Source organism: Corvus hawaiiensis, chromosome Z (genome assembly GCF_020740725.1).
Source record: "Corvus hawaiiensis isolate bCorHaw1 chromosome Z, bCorHaw1.pri.cur, whole genome shotgun sequence".
Lineage (NCBI taxonomy): Eukaryota > Metazoa > Chordata > Aves > Passeriformes > Corvidae > Corvus > Corvus hawaiiensis.
The window spans coordinates 25,331,887-25,347,005 of record NC_063255.1 but is presented as its reverse complement, the minus strand read 5'-3'; the positions used below and the strand labels follow the sequence as shown (position 1 = coordinate 25,347,005).

Below are 15,119 nucleotides of genomic sequence, written 5' to 3'. Positions count from 1 at the left end.
TATGTTTTGTTGATGTTTCCAAACCTTATAAGATTGTGAGCGTTCCAGCCATGTGCCAACAGTGTGGCTCTTTACATCCTGCTACACTGATAACTTCAAATCATGATCTTAATGTAATGATCTTTATTGAATCAATCATTTTAACTTGACGTAATGATCACTGGAGTGAATAGGTAAAGAGAATCTAATTCTTGAACAGAAAAAAAATCTAGTTTGATGCATTTACTTCCAGAGTGGGTTTTGCCTTCATTTTATTGACATAAATGTAATTTTTTTAAAATGCATTTTTTAGTTTTAGCTAGTCAGACTGATAGGCAAATGTAAAAAACTTTTTCAGGCGTGGCAGAAGGCACGCGGTGATGGCTGGGAGAGAGCCTTCTGTGAAAAGAACTTCCTATCCCAAGCCACGATGGAAATCATCGTAGGAATGAGAACACAGCTGCTCGGCCAGCTTAGAGCCTCGGGTAAATAGCTTGGAAGAAATTTTAACCTCGTTTTAAAGTCCAGCCTATAGAAATTGTAACAGAAATAATGTTCACTGGTGTCATTTTTCTTACTTAATTTGAATCAGACCTTCACGTACACGTTGATGCAGGGTATGGTGTAGATGAGGAGGTGTGGCTGATCTAACCGAAGGCATCCTCATCTCCACATGGCACTGCATTTCAGTGTCGAGATGAATTTCTTTGGGTCATTATGTTTTAGTAAATTATTCCCATAGGAAATGTCTTTGTATTGTAGAAAATAATTGTATTCTGTGTTAGTCTACAACCCCTTATTGGGAGGGATTTCAGTGTAATGGTTTCTTCTTGATGCTGTTAAGGTTGGCAGTGGTGAAAGATGCAACAAATTAGTAGTTTATTTCACCTTTGTTTTCAAATTCCTTTTGGGAGCCAAGCACAAGCTAACGTGGCACCGTTTTGTCCTGTTCTTCTGACAGGTTTTGTGAGAGCCAGAGGAGGAGCTGATATTAGAGATGTTAATACTAACTCTGAGAACTGGGCTGTAATTAAAGCTGCCTTAGTGGCCGGGATGTATCCCAATCTTGTGCATGTAGACAGGGAAAGCCTGGTGTTGACTGAACCAAAGGAGAAGAAAGTGCGATTTCATCCTACCTCTGTTCTTGGTCAATCTCAGTATAACAAGGTAAAATCACTTTGAATTTCTAGTTCACAAAATAGAGCACTAGAATCTATCAGATGTTTTAGAGACGTCTTTTCCTAGTTGTCAGTACTTTAAAAGCAGCAAGGGCATTAAACACTGCAGCTTTAGAAAATACTTTTCCTACCAGTTGGTAGAATTGGAGTTGGTTCATTTTTCCATTGTTTCAATTAGTCCTTTCTCTAGATGGAACAAGGCAAAATGACAAAAAACCACCCCTAGCTGTAAAATTGTTGTAAAGATATAATGATCCCTGCTCTTAAAAGCAAGAAGTTCTGCTCTGAAACTTTTCTTCTTTAACATCTCTTTTGAAAGCAAAGTATTTTGTTTCATGGTGGTAGGATAATTTGTGCATCTGGTTGAATTCTCTCATGCTTTTTTATTTGCGTGTATATTTTTATTTATTTTTATTTTTATATACGTATGTGTTATATACGTATATAATGATATACGTATTTCTTCCTAAAGATACAGAATCACAGAACGGTTTGGGTTGGAAGGGACCTTAAAGCTTATCTCGTTCCAACCCCCTGCCATGGGCAGGGACACCTTCCACTAGTCCAAGTTGCTCAGAGCCCCACGCAGCCTGGCCTTGAACACTGCCAGGCTGAGGCATCCACAGTGTCTCTGGATAAAATAAGAAAGATATTAAAATGTATGTTAACTACAGGTAGAGGGTATAATAGCCCCGTCTTATCTGCTCTTGCACAGGTTCCCCCAGCAAATGGACAAGCTGCAGCCATCCAGGCCCTCCCTACAGACTGGCTTATCTATGACGAAATGACGAGAGCTCGCAAGACAGCAAACATCAGGTGCTGCTCTGTTGTGACACCTGTCACCGTGTCCCTCTTCTGTGGACCAGCCAGACTGCCAAGTAACGCCTTGCAGGCATCTTCAGCCTTCCGAGGTACACTGGAGTGTGGATTTGGAATGTTTCTATTGGCATACACCAGTGTGTGGTGTGCAAAGCTTCTTTTTCAATCATTTTTAATGCATATATTGGCGACTTCTGAAATAACAGTGTAATGATTCCTGTAGCTATTCAGGAATAGTTTGTAGGTTCTGTAACAAATGTCTCAGTTTTGGGATTCCTTACAGATTCATATCCATAATTGACACAGTTCTGGGGTCTCAGAAACTACAGTGCAGTTTGTAAGGAGAGAATGCAGCCACAGTGTCTAATGATAATACTAGTACTGAGAAGTGTAGCATGTGTGTTCTTTTTCTCCAGACTGCTTTATTTGATACTTCAGACCAGATTATTCAAACTGAATAATTTAGAAACAATCAGTATGGCAAACAAGACATACTGCTTCTAGCCGACGCATGCATTTTCAAGATATTTTCCACTGATAATTTCTAATGTCAATTAGCTGTGCTGTTAACTAGAAGTAATGGAGAATATATAGAAATTTCCTTTTTTTTTCTTATTTAAATGGAGTGCTGTAGGAATGGAAGCAAAAATAACTGCTGCTAGTTCTCATAGGTTGAATCAAACTAAAAGTCCAACTTATTTGTGAAGCTTTTCTGTCTTGCTTTTAAACTGTTGACCTTAGAATAGTGTTCATGCTGATTGAATTGCACTCTAGGAAATAAGGATTCCTAATTAATAGCCATACGTATCTATAATTTTTTTTTTTCTTACTAGGTCTTTATCTAGTAATCTAGTAAAAAAATCTGCTCTTTTACTAGGAAATAGAGCCACGTGTGGTTTTAGAAACAGCTTCGGGCAACAGCTGGATTGTGGCTTGTGAATACTGGTGAAGGTACATGAGTTGAGTCAGACCACATCAGTACAGGTTTTTACACAGTAGGATCTTCAGCAGGTCTGGCTACTTGACTGCTCCTATCTGGAGCAAAGACTCTGCAGTGTATTTGCAGAAAAGAAGAAGTAGTTTTACAACAGTTTACATTGTAAAGTCAATTTTAGAAGGAAAAATATTTATTGCTGGTAATACGGTAGTGTTCAGGTTTTTGTATATAAGTAGAAATAATACAGAAATGCTAATGCACCTTTTGTCTTTAATTCAGGGGGAGGGGTATCTAATGATAGCAGTGACAGTGAGATGGAGGACAAAACAACTGCTGATCTGGCACTACTGAAGCTGGATGAATGGCTTCATCTCAGACTGGACCCTGAAGTACGTAAGAATTCACTCCTGTGTTTGCTTCATGTAGAAGGATTATAAAAAGATGTGAAAAGGTTTTTGTAACATTTGAGTAGCCAAGAATTTTCTCTAAGAATGTCATGGTCCGTTGGGGTCTGTCAAACTAAGTACTCTGTGATTTAACCCGTATTTTGTGAGCCCATCAAGAGTTAAAGGGCTTCAATCCCCTTTGGCCCAGAGTTGTCACGTGAATTCACGTATTCAACGTGCAAGTCGCAAGGTTTCATAACCTACCACCCATACCTTTCAAATCTTGTACCTATGAGCAAAAAGACAAAAAATAATTGGTCACCTAATCCAACAGTGAGAGTGCTCATCCCTCTTCCTCCATCATGGTGTGGGTGTCCTGTCTCTCACATGAGGGAGCAGGAAAGCCTCAGCAGTCCAGATGCTGTTGGATCTGCTTCAGAAACTTTCTGGGCAATATGATGTTTTATGTGTCTGAGCTTGGCAGTTTTGTCTGTTTCCACAAGTGAGCACATTCTGAAGAGACTGCCAGACAAAAGATAAGGGCTGCAGGGGACAGCAGGCTGCACGTGACAGTGGCTGCATAATGGCCCTATTGCCCTTTCTGGCCTCCTGTCCTGCCTGTGTGGTGCTCCATCAGGCCACAGCATGAGCTGGGATAGCCAAAATCTGAAGAGGAGCTGAGAGAACAGTCACATTGGCATATTGTGTTTTTCTTTCTCTGAGAGCATCGGATCGAAAAAGGAGCATTTGAAGCTGGAGTTGCTGAAAGAAAGTTGCTATCAGATTTCGGAAGGAGAAATAAAAGCCTCTTTGAAACAGAAGGCTTTAGGTCATTGAAGAGCTATGGCTGTGGTAGGAGGTAGTTTATGGATCATGAAACACTGGAACTTACCAGCTCTAATAATAATGCTGTCTGTCCTAGACATGTCCAGAAGAGTGATTTTTAAAAATTTTTTTTCAATGGAAGCATTTCTGATAACATGGGAATTAGACTCTAGTCTTCTGAATTTAGTCATTGCATTTGAGCAGAAGTCTGTGTAAGAAAAATGTCACTTAGAGCTCTTTTCCCTCAGGTATGACTCAAGAGTGCGTGAGTACAGATTGATTTGATAGGAAGGGCATAAAGCATGAAAAAAGTGGGTTTTCTAGAAAGATAAAAAGGAAAAAAAATCTGTGGATTTGCAATACAGTGTAAAGTTTAGTACAGAGCTAAAGGAAATGTTCCAAAAATTACCTTGCGTCCAAGGAAAAGAAAGTAAATTAACATCTTACTTTAAGTAAGAGTTATTCCCCCTCCCCAAGACCTTGGTCTTGCCTTTCAGTTTGGACCTTGTTCTCCCTGGAATGCGAGGTGCTGCCTGATAGGAAAGAGTAGGGTACTCTCACCTGCCTGATGTAATTTTCATCAGTCTGTAACAGAATTGGAATTCATTACAGGCTGCTGGGATGCTGTTGCAACTCAGGCAGAAGTGGCACAGTTTGTTCCTGCGTCGTATGCGAGCTCCTTCTAAACCGTGGTCTCAAGTTGATGAAACAACTGTAAGAGCAATTACAGCTGTTCTGAGTGCTGAAGAACAGTCTGCAGGTCTGCAGCAGCCTTCAGGAATTGGCCAGAGACCGAGGCCTGTGACTTGTGAAGAGCTTCCTTTGGCATCTACATGGAAGTCAACCAACAGTAGAAAAAGCTCAACAGAAACTGAATTCTCTGACTCCTCTAGTGCTGAAAAGTAAGATGTTGAGGTCTTCTAGGCACTGTAGGTTGCAGTTTATGTATGCAAGCACCACTTAAATTTCTGCTAGTAATAAGGAGGTGGAAATAGTGGAAGTACAGTTGAAAGGTGTGATACTGTCCTATGCTGCATTGTAGTTTCACTGAGAAGTATTTCATACATGGGCCTGCTGTTTGAGAGAGCAGTCAGGAATATTGTCCATGAATTGTGATCTTTGAGAAGTAGCAGACAAGGTTTAGCAGTAGCATTAAAAAACAATGCATGACCGGTATGGGTTTTTAGTTAGTGTTTAATATATGTTGTAGTTGCTGTAATACATGTGGCCATGCAGTAGGCTGACAGGTATGTATGTAAATTGTTCAGTGAGTGCTCGTGAAACTCAAGGCATGTCCTTTTTAGAGTTTCAGTGAAATCTACATCTCCTGCACTCCACCAGCCAAAGAAGTACAAAGAAAAAGACATTTTGCTCTCCAAACGATCCTCAGATGACAGATCAGCTCAGTCCTCAGTGAAGCCTGCAGACAGCGGTAGCTGTCCCAGCCCCTGTGCTAGTCCTTCTTCTCCAGTATCTGCAAAGGTAGAGTTCTCCAAAGTACCACCCTGCTCTTCGAAAGTAAAGGGATGTCTTGCTGATACCATTCTGCAACAATTAGGTATTTTACGGCTAAATTAGGAACCTGACTTAACTTTTCATTTATAACAGCTGCATAATACTTCCTTCTGGAACTTAAAATCTAGACTAAATATCCTTGTTACGCTAGTTTAATACAGCAGAGATAGTATTTGTGGACTGCTGAGGTAAAGCTATCCAAAGTAAAAAAATGGGATTTTTTTTTTTTCTAATAAACGGTGAAGGTGTATTAATTTTTTTCAACTAAATTAGTACATTGTACACACACTTCTGAAGTTTTTGGATTCTGCCTTTCTGTTTCTGTAACAGCATCCATTGATACAGATTCTCTTTAAATATTGTGTTATCTGTGTTACCTGCCTTATTATGACTGCTTGGGGTTTTTTGTGAAGGTTATTTTAACAAAGCACACATTTAACGAGCTTATTGTCATAATTGTCCCCATATACTTGAATGGTAAACTGCAGTGATACTGAACAGATCACTGAAACGAAACCTCACGGACTCACTGGAGGATTTAGTAATTCCTCTTGAGTTTTTCAGCTTTTAGGTTGAGCCAGTGTAAAAGGAAGAAAACATGTTTCCTGAAGGTAGAAATGGGAGTGGTGTGCTGTAGGCTGCAGTCTAGGATGATTAATTTTGGTGCCATCTCAAGGCGTGTCAGACTTAAACAAATGGTAATTAATCACTAGACTTTTTACTCCTCTTCTGCTCTACTTGTTTTCGGCTCCTCACGGAGGAATTGTTGAGAAGTGCTTTCAAAATGTAAAATAGACGTCGGATACATTTTACAGCCATTTCAGACAGGACCAGCTGATTTTACGTTTCTTCCAGAAGCTGGAGGAGGAAGGGAGGAGCACAGTCAAGGATTTCTATGTTCGTGTGTGTAACGCTTCAGAAATAAAGCCTGGTTTATTTTGTTGTATTTATTAATTTAATTTATTTTTTCCAGGGTTGCAGATCTCCTTCACCAAGACAAAATATGCCAGTTCGGTACTTTATAATGAAAAGTAGCAACTTGCAAAACATTGATATTTCTCAACAGAAGGGAATATGGTCCACTACGCCAAGTAATGAAGGGAAACTGAATGGAGCTTTTTGGGAGAGCAGCCTGGTTTACTTAATATTTTCTGTTCAAGGGTCTGGATGCTTTCAGGTGAGTCCTAATCTAAAACTAAGTATTAGCAGTAGTTGGTGGTTTAGGAGGGTGCAGCAGATGACTGTGTGTAGTGTGGACAGCTTTGCTTATGACTCCTGGCCTTCTGAGAAGCAGAGCAGTGTGCAAATGTCTGTGCTTGCTGAAGAAAGAGCATTTAATTCTTCTCTGAAACATGCTCTTCTAGTTAGCTCAGTTTGTCCCTCGAAGGCAGAGACAGAATTGCCTCCAAACATCGTGAGTCAGAATAATGTTTATACCCTACATTAATCCTCTTAAAACAACAAAAAGCGCCCCAAAAATCCTGACAAATTCAGGGATTGCTACTCTTTGCATGCCAAAGTGTGTATTGTAAGTGAGCAAGGAGTTACAGGCAAGTCATAGCTTTCTAAAGCCAGGAAACTCATACATTACTCTATTAAAATTTTAATAAAAACTGGTTTTATTCACTTCCAGTTAGGAAGCTGGCCATGATTCTTCCAGAGCTGTGTCTTGACTTCATGTTCAGTGAGATACATGTCAACAGTTTGTTGGTCAAATCTGTGGTCAGTTTGAAGTTAAAAACTTGACCTGGTAGTGCAAAGTTGCACGTTAGCTTTGAACCAGCTAAATTCAGTTGTTCCAGCTAAAGAAAGGCCCGCTTACTTCTTCATATATAAGCTATTTGTAAAAATGAGCTGAACTTAAAATCTAAGGAACCAACCAAAACACACCTGTCTTGGCAATACCACTGAAGGACTGCAGTGACATACGGTGTACGATGATTTGGCAAACGCAGGTGTAATACTGGCAAGTAATTTTCAGCAAGCCAGTTGATACCGAAAATGGGCGGTTGCATTGGTGCTCTCAGACAGGGTAGCGGGGAAGGGAAGACACGCCGACGTCAGGAGTGCAGGTGGTTGACCTTGCCCTGCCCTCCAGTTGTGACGGGGCACTGCACCCTCATGGGAATGTGGGATTAACTTCCCTATTAATCTTCTGTTGTCCCAACTGTCTCTTTCTAGTCCACATTTATTTTTTTTCCACTGTTCCTTTCATTAATTCTCATTTAAGTCTGCCTTGAGCTATCTAGGACTGCATGTCTTACAACAGCAGTGAGTGCTGGTAATTTACACAGTGAACTGCATCTTTTGGACTGCTACATCCTAACTGGCATAAATTCACCTGAATAGTAGATCCGTTGTCTGTGGGGTTGGGTTCACTTCTGGTTTGTTTGGTGTGTGGGCAAGTCAGGGTGTCCTGAAGTAAGTTAAATGCTATCTCGGGTTTGGGGTTCCTTTCATTTTCTTTCTGAATACTTGTCATGGTGGAATTTTGTCCAGCTTCACTAAAGAGGGAAATAAAAGCAGCTTTGACTTCTTTCTTGGAAGAACAGCTACACTGTCCCGGTTCTATGTGGAAGTTAACGTAGAGGGAACATGAGAAGGAACAAAGGGATTTCTGCAAAAATAACCTACAACTGACAAGGAATGTGAATATCTAACGGACTGTTCTGTACTAGAATATTCATCTTGATTTCCTTCTGCTTCAGGTGGTTTTGCAACAGCTTTTTAATCTGTTACGAAGCTCAAAAAACCTTCAGTGATAATTCTGTCATTGAGGGACATTCCTTACGGTCAAACCCTACAAGGCATATTTGAAGTGGAAAAAGAAGTGTTACTTCTAACTTTCTAGATGTAAAACATTTTGGAAGCTCCAGCTTCATGGTGGAGAGTGTGTTAATCACTTTGAAACTATTTTGAAAGTTTCACAGGAAGTTCAGTTATTTATCTCGTTCTGCCGCAGACAGATGTGGTCCCATTATGTCTGTTCTTTCCATTTTTGTCCCAGGGGTTTGCTAGAATGGGTTCAGCAATTGGGCGTGAGAAAAGTCAAGACTGGGGATCTGCTGGTTTCGGAGGTGTGTTTAAGGTGGACTGGATCCGAAAAGAAAGCATTCCTTTTCAGTTTGCACACCATTTGCTCAACCCGTGGAACGACAGTAAGAAAGTACAGATAGGTAGAGATGGCCAGGTAATGTTACTCTCTCCTAAAGTTTTCTTCACTTGGTAGAACTGTGTATTTTTTATTGGCTTGTTCAGTTTATCGCCACTTGTTCATGTGTCTTGCTAATCTGAATCCCAGTTCATTGGTGCATTGTACCTTCAGCGAATGCAGAATTACCGCTGAAGTAATGGAGACATTTTGATAAAATCAAAACAGTTTCTTGCTTACGTGTTTAAAAAATGATTTAAAGGTGGATGCTTCCAAAAAGAAGTTGTTGGGGTTTTTTTGTAATTTAGTTCTGGAGGTTTGTGCCATGTTTGGTTGAGATGTATTCTCTTAGACAGTCTGTTACACCCAAATAACTGTTCATAATGAAAAGATTTTTTCTGTAAAGCCTGAAGAGAATCCCGAGTTTTGAGGTAAAGCTTAGGACTGTTCTCAAATCTGTTAAAGCTCTAACTGCAACTACAAAAAGCCAAAGAATTGGCACAGAATTTCTCTGTGGCAGTTTCTGCCCTCTCTCCATCCCCTCCCAAAACATCTTGATGACTCAAGAGCTAAAGTTTTTGTTTCACCTTCTCTTCTCCAAAACTCTCTCCAGTTGTAAGAAACTGGAGGAAAGAAGTACAAGGAAAGGACAGCCACTGTATTTCCTGTGACCTCTCTTTCCACATTCTCCACCACGCTTGATGGAATTCAACTTAAAAGATGTGGAAAATAATGATCTTTAGTTAGTTAGTGAGTGACCTGTGGGAGGTACGAAGTATCTGGTGTGTCCGTTCTTGTGTATGGAGGTAGTGTGTTCACTGGAATTATCTTTGTGAGAACTGACATCTCACTGGGAATGGAAACACCCCAAACACCCTCTAGGCCAGGGTGGCTTATGAATGTTTTTATCTCCTGCTGAGCCCTAGTAAGAAAACCTTGCTCTGCTGGGAGTTCGGATGTTTGTCCCAATAGCAAAAGGGATGAGCTCTTGTAGAAAGTTTGAAAGCAATCACCGGCAACCTCACCTAATTCAGTAATAAATAGTTTCTGTATGCTCAATAGCAGCAGTGCAGATAACTTCCCGGATTTCCTGATCCTTTCTAGGAGCTGGAACCACAAGTTGGAGAGCAGTTGCTGAAGCTTTGGGACCGTATTCCTTTGGCAGGAAAAAACCTGACTGAGCGTGCCAAGTAGTATGGCAGAGGTAGTTACTCCTGCGTTGCTTCCTGGTTTTGTGGTAGAGGAAAAGCTGTCCGCATACAGTGTATCATCACAGTACAGTCTTTGTAGCTTGTGGAAGGAGAGGTACACTTGGTACTAAATATTCTATTCATTTTGAATTTTTTCCAGCTGGTTTAGGTTGTTGAAACATCAGCCACGAGAACCAGCAGCACGTCTACAGTGAAGATGAGGAAGAAGGCGGCGCAACAACCTCCTGACGTTCTTAGTCATGCTGTGCAGCTAGAAGTGGAAAAATAAGAGGGAATTGTGTTGTTTTCAGTGTTTTCTTGCCAGCCTGGTTTTTGGCTGAGTTGGTTTTTTTACAGTAGTGTGCAGCTGATACTTAAAAATACAGTTAAGTTCAAAACAAAGTTTGAAACAACGGACCCCTTGTAAGTTGTCTGTGGGTTTAAAATAGCATAGCAGACAGTTCAGATACGCAGTTTACAGTTAAAGCTTTCTCAGCCCAGTACAAGGTATGAGAATGTAAATGTTAATTAATCAGTCTTGCAGTTCAGTTAAAAAAATAATAACTCCAAATATGTTGAAAGGCTCCGTAAGTGTTGGTTGAACTTCTGCATCCACAGTGCAAGAGAGAAGAATGTAGTCATATAAACACCTAAGCAGCTGGAGATGTGAATTTTTAATTTATTTAAATGTAATTATTTTTAATTAGTTTAATTTTATTTTATTTATTAATTATTTAATTATTATTGGATTTGATTATTTTAATTAAATTTCATTTAAATAAAGAAGAAGGAGCATGAGACTTTTGAGATTGGGTGCGTCCGCTGATGTTTTGATTATTTTTCACCTTTAAGATGGGACTCGCACCTTGACAAGCTGAAACAGTCTTTCAGAGGCCTGTGGCCAAGTGGCACTTCAATAGTTCGCTAATTTAGGCACTGGTAGAAGAGTTGTATTTCTTTAAAAGAATATAAAAAATAATTACCAGTACAATTTCCTTGATCATTTAACATAAGTCTTCATGCTTTCTTTCAAGTTGTTTCTTTTTCTTCCATACCACTACTGACTTGGTTTATTTGGCTTTTTCTTAGTCCTTAACATACTGTACTGTAAGGCCGGTATAAATTCACTGTGATCACTGTCAGCACTGTTTGTGGCCATTCTTTGGCTAAACCAAAACTTTTTTCTGCTGCTGAGCCTCTACCTATTTTCTCATGTCTGTTCAGGATATTACCCTGTGCATCCATTTTGCCTTCTGTGTAGCGAGCTCCATACATGAACCATCAGTTTTACCTTTGCCAGGACTGACTGGGTGCATGTAAGGCTGTACTGCCTAATACATTGTGTCTCAAGACAGTGCATGAGGCTCTTGCTGCCTTTTACAGTACTTCCAGGCCTGTGCCCACGCAGGAATGTGGGGCAGTAGTGCCTTGTACAGATTTACAGGGCCCTGTGCACTCCAGGGACGGAGCTGGCCCAGAGAGGGAGCACAGGTGGGGTGTAATGTTTGGTTAACCAGCCCAGGTAGGACTTCTGCAGCTTGATGATAAAAAGGACAGTCCAGCCGTGGAATTTGCATTCCACAAGGCCACTGGCCAGTCTAGAACACTTGAGTGGAGAAGAGATTGTACCCTGCTTGCCTGCCTGACAGAGACATGGTCGTGGTAAGTCTTTGTATGCCCAGATGTTAGATCTAGCCCCAGTCATGGTGAATTACATGATATTATTATTATTACCCAAGTAACTGTACTACTGATCTGTATTTTCTCGTGCACCGTATTTAGAGGTGGACCGTTTATCCCTTAAGCTGTTGGTCTGGTGTCTGTAACCGTCTGCTTTTAGCAGGGCTGCCTAAAGCCCTTACGCTCCAGTAGCAGAAGTGGACTGCCACTTTCTGTGATGATACCAACAGCATCATCAGCCTGCAAAAGAACTCTAGCACTGCAGCATAGTTTTTAGAGGCACCCCACCTGCCTGATCGTGACTGAGTGTGATCATCATACCTGCAGTGAAAACTAAAGCAGGAAGAAGGGCAAGGACCTGAATCTATCTGAAAAGTAATAGGGCAGCAACAGCCAGCAATTCAACACAATCCTTGCATTGGTGATGACAAATGGGAGAAATGGCCTGTGACCATCCCCTCAACAACAGTAAAAATCCCAGATTGGAGGTTGTTCTGTGTTAAAGAGTAAATTAAGTTCTTGCAAGCTAGACCATTGTCCATAACTAGAGTGTGGAGGAAAGGAACTGTTGGGGTCTCTCCCCTGCCATGTAGCCCTGGGAGAGGGGCCCTGAGGGCACAGACACGGGGTTTCCCTGCCCCTGCTCAGCCTCGTTCCCACTGGTTGGTTTGTGTTCCCCTGCGCGGGCAGAAGGACCCTTGGTCCCGTGACTGGAACAGTTCCTCGGCAGAGCTCCGGCCATGCGGCTGGAGAAATAAACATCTCTGAAACAGCTAGCAAGAATCTGTCTGTCCGTATATATTTCCTTTCCACGGGACTCCTGGTTTGATATATGCGTGTTGCAGTATCCCCACTGCAACATAATGGTGGGGAATGCGGGCAGAACGATCCCCGATCCCTAAGCGACTGATTTGTGTGAGTAAACCCTGGAAGCCTTGGATTCCTCTTCTTGGTTTTGCTTTGCTCTTCCATATCTAAACTATGGAGGAACCGTGGGAAGACTCTTGGCTCTCAGAGCCGCATACGGACATTTATCTTAAACTTAAAATGATTCTTGAACAACGATTTGTAAATTTTAGCTTGATTCAAGCTCAAAAAGAACTGAAACACTTCCTGGCATGGTTGTTTAAGAACTTTTTCTATGTTTCTTGGGATTTAATTATTACCAAGGGCTTTTGGAAAACCGTTTGGACACAGTTAATACTGGAGTCAAAATATATGCCGATGGAAGAATATTTTCGTGAATATTATTTAGTTACCGAGACTGTTGAGCAATGTCAGCTGTGTCCTGGTGAAGGGAAGCCTGGCGCAGGGACCGCGCGGCCCAGGCCACGTGCACCGAGCGCTCTGCGAGCAGCAGCGAGGCAGTTCCCGCGCGCGGGCGGAGCCACGCGAGCCGCAGTGTCGGCGGCGGAGCGAGGCGCGGCGGGAGCGTTGTGATCCGGCGGTGCCCGCCCGGCCCCGCGCAGCGCGTGGTGGAGCGAGCCCCGGGAACGCCCGACCGAGAGGGGCGGCGTGTGGGCAGCGGCTGGCGGCAGCGGCGGTAGAACGGAGCCGCGCCCAGCCGAGACGCGCGCTGGAGCAGGGCGCGGGGGGGTCGTCGCTCGGGGGCCCGGCCGAGACGTGGGTACAGCGCCCGGCAGCGGCAGCGAAGCTGCGACCAGAGGAGGCGACGCACGGAGAACTGAGCGGCGCGGCCCGGCCCGGCCCGCGCAGCCCCGAACGCGACCCCAGGAAGAGCGCGCAGGCACGAGCAGCTCCGACAATTCCAACACGAGAGCGACCGAAAGAGACAGCAAAGACGCAGTGAGACAGAAAACAGCAGCCACTCGGAAAAAGGAAAAGATCATAGTAACTAAGATCTTAGGGATAGTAAAATGGTATAATGTTAAGCAAAATTATGGTTTTATAACAAGGTGTGACAACCAGCAAGACATATTCGTGCATAGAACTGCTATTAAAAAGAATAACCCTGAAAAATGCATCCCAAGCTTGGGAGATGGAGAGGTGGTGGAATTCAAAATTATACGAGGTAGAAAAGGGTTACAAGCATCAGAGGTCACTGGGCCTGATGGTGTTCCTGTAAAAGGCAGTATATATGCAAAAAATCGTAGTTATGTTAGACAGTATTTCCATTGTAAGCCCCCCCTACAGTCTCTCTTTCCTAATCCCACCTTTCCCTTTTACCCTATGTCCTATTACCCCCAGTGTATTCCCAATCCGTTTTTTCACCCATGGTTTCCCTCATAAAACCATACCTTTGCCAATTGTTTCCCCAAAAATCCCTTTCCAATGCCGAGTGGGGGATGAAAAGGGGGAGGGAAGAAGTTAAACCCTCTCCTGCCTCAGTTTCCCCACAAAGCATGCCCGGAGAGTCCTGTCTCCCTTCTGTCAGCCCTAAGATGTTCCACAGAATCTGTTTGGACATTTAAAGACTCAGGAGGGTGGCTTGTTTTGTTTTGAAACTGTTCTTGTTATGTTTATCCAGTTGTTTTCATTCTCCTTTTATTAAAATAAAACGGGTGAGGTGTTGGGGTCCCTCCCCTGCCGTGTAGCCCTGGGAGAGGGGCCCTGAGGGCACAGACACGGGGTTTCCCTGCCCCTGCTCAGCCTCGTTCCCACTGGTTGGTTTGTGTTCCCCTGCGCGGGCAGAAGGACCCTTGGTCCCGTGACTGGAACAGTTCCTCGGCAGAGCTCCGGCCATGCGGCTGGAGAAATAAACATCTCTCTGAAACATCTAGCAAGAGTCTGTCTGTCCATATATATTTCCTTTCCACGGGACTCCTGGTTTGATATATGCGTGTTGCAGGATCCCCACTGCAACAGGGAACATAAATAGGGTTCTGAAGGATGGCCAAGAGTTTTGCAAAGTTTGTTCATACGTGAACAAAACTTGGCTGAGAAGTGCTGGTTCAGGACAACTCCAGTCATGTTCCTCAACACAGAAGGTACGAGCTTTGCCAATGTCTCATGGGAAAATGCTGAGCTGTGCTGCCTCCTCAGGAACATATTCCTGCAAACAGGTAAAGGTGGCAAGTTCTTTAGCCATAGACTTTTTGTTGTTGTTAAATACTGTGTAGCGTGAAATCGCTAATCTGTCGCAGCTATTTGCTTCAATATTTGCTTTCTTGCATTTTTTTCCCCCCACTATTGAGCTGGTGTAATTTCTGCTCCGTCATCACAACATCTACAAAGACATGGTGGGCTTAATTGTAGTGAGGGATTTTTTGTAGCTTCCATTTTAAATGCTTGGCACTGGCTGTTGTAGAAATGAAATCACAGCTCCTACCTGGCAGGCCCACCACAGGCTTGCGGTTGGATTAGTCCATAGTTATTCCCAGGCACTTTGTCTTTAGAGCGAGTTAAGAGGGGTTTTTGCAGCTACTAATTCTAACTTTTGTTTTTGTGAAATGATGCTGTAGCGATTGTTCAGAGCAGCCACTTCTCCAGATGTATTCA

General features: G+C 42.6%; 1 protein-coding gene across 2 annotated transcripts in view; it reads left to right on the top strand.

Annotated features, from left to right (window-relative positions):
* LOC125319527 (3'-5' RNA helicase YTHDC2-like) overlaps positions 1 to 12,185 on the top strand; it is a 30,981-nt gene extending 18,796 nt beyond the window's left edge. For both annotated transcript variants that reach the window (XM_048290791.1, XM_048290792.1), the window contains 10 exons: positions 338 to 464; positions 941 to 1,146; positions 1,873 to 2,068; positions 3,193 to 3,302; positions 4,737 to 5,026; positions 5,429 to 5,606; positions 6,613 to 6,816; positions 8,647 to 8,829; positions 9,895 to 9,994; positions 10,141 to 12,185. In XM_048290791.1, the coding sequence (XP_048146748.1) occupies positions 338 to 464; positions 941 to 1,146; positions 1,873 to 2,068; positions 3,193 to 3,302; positions 4,737 to 5,026; positions 5,429 to 5,606; positions 6,613 to 6,816; positions 8,647 to 8,829; positions 9,895 to 9,984 (1,584 nt within the window). In that variant the 3' untranslated portion in view covers positions 9,985 to 9,994; positions 10,141 to 12,185. The remainder of the gene's footprint in view (positions 1 to 337; positions 465 to 940; positions 1,147 to 1,872; positions 2,069 to 3,192; positions 3,303 to 4,736; positions 5,027 to 5,428; positions 5,607 to 6,612; positions 6,817 to 8,646; positions 8,830 to 9,894; positions 9,995 to 10,140) is intronic.
* The last annotated feature ends 2,934 nt before the right edge of the window (positions 12,186 to 15,119 follow it).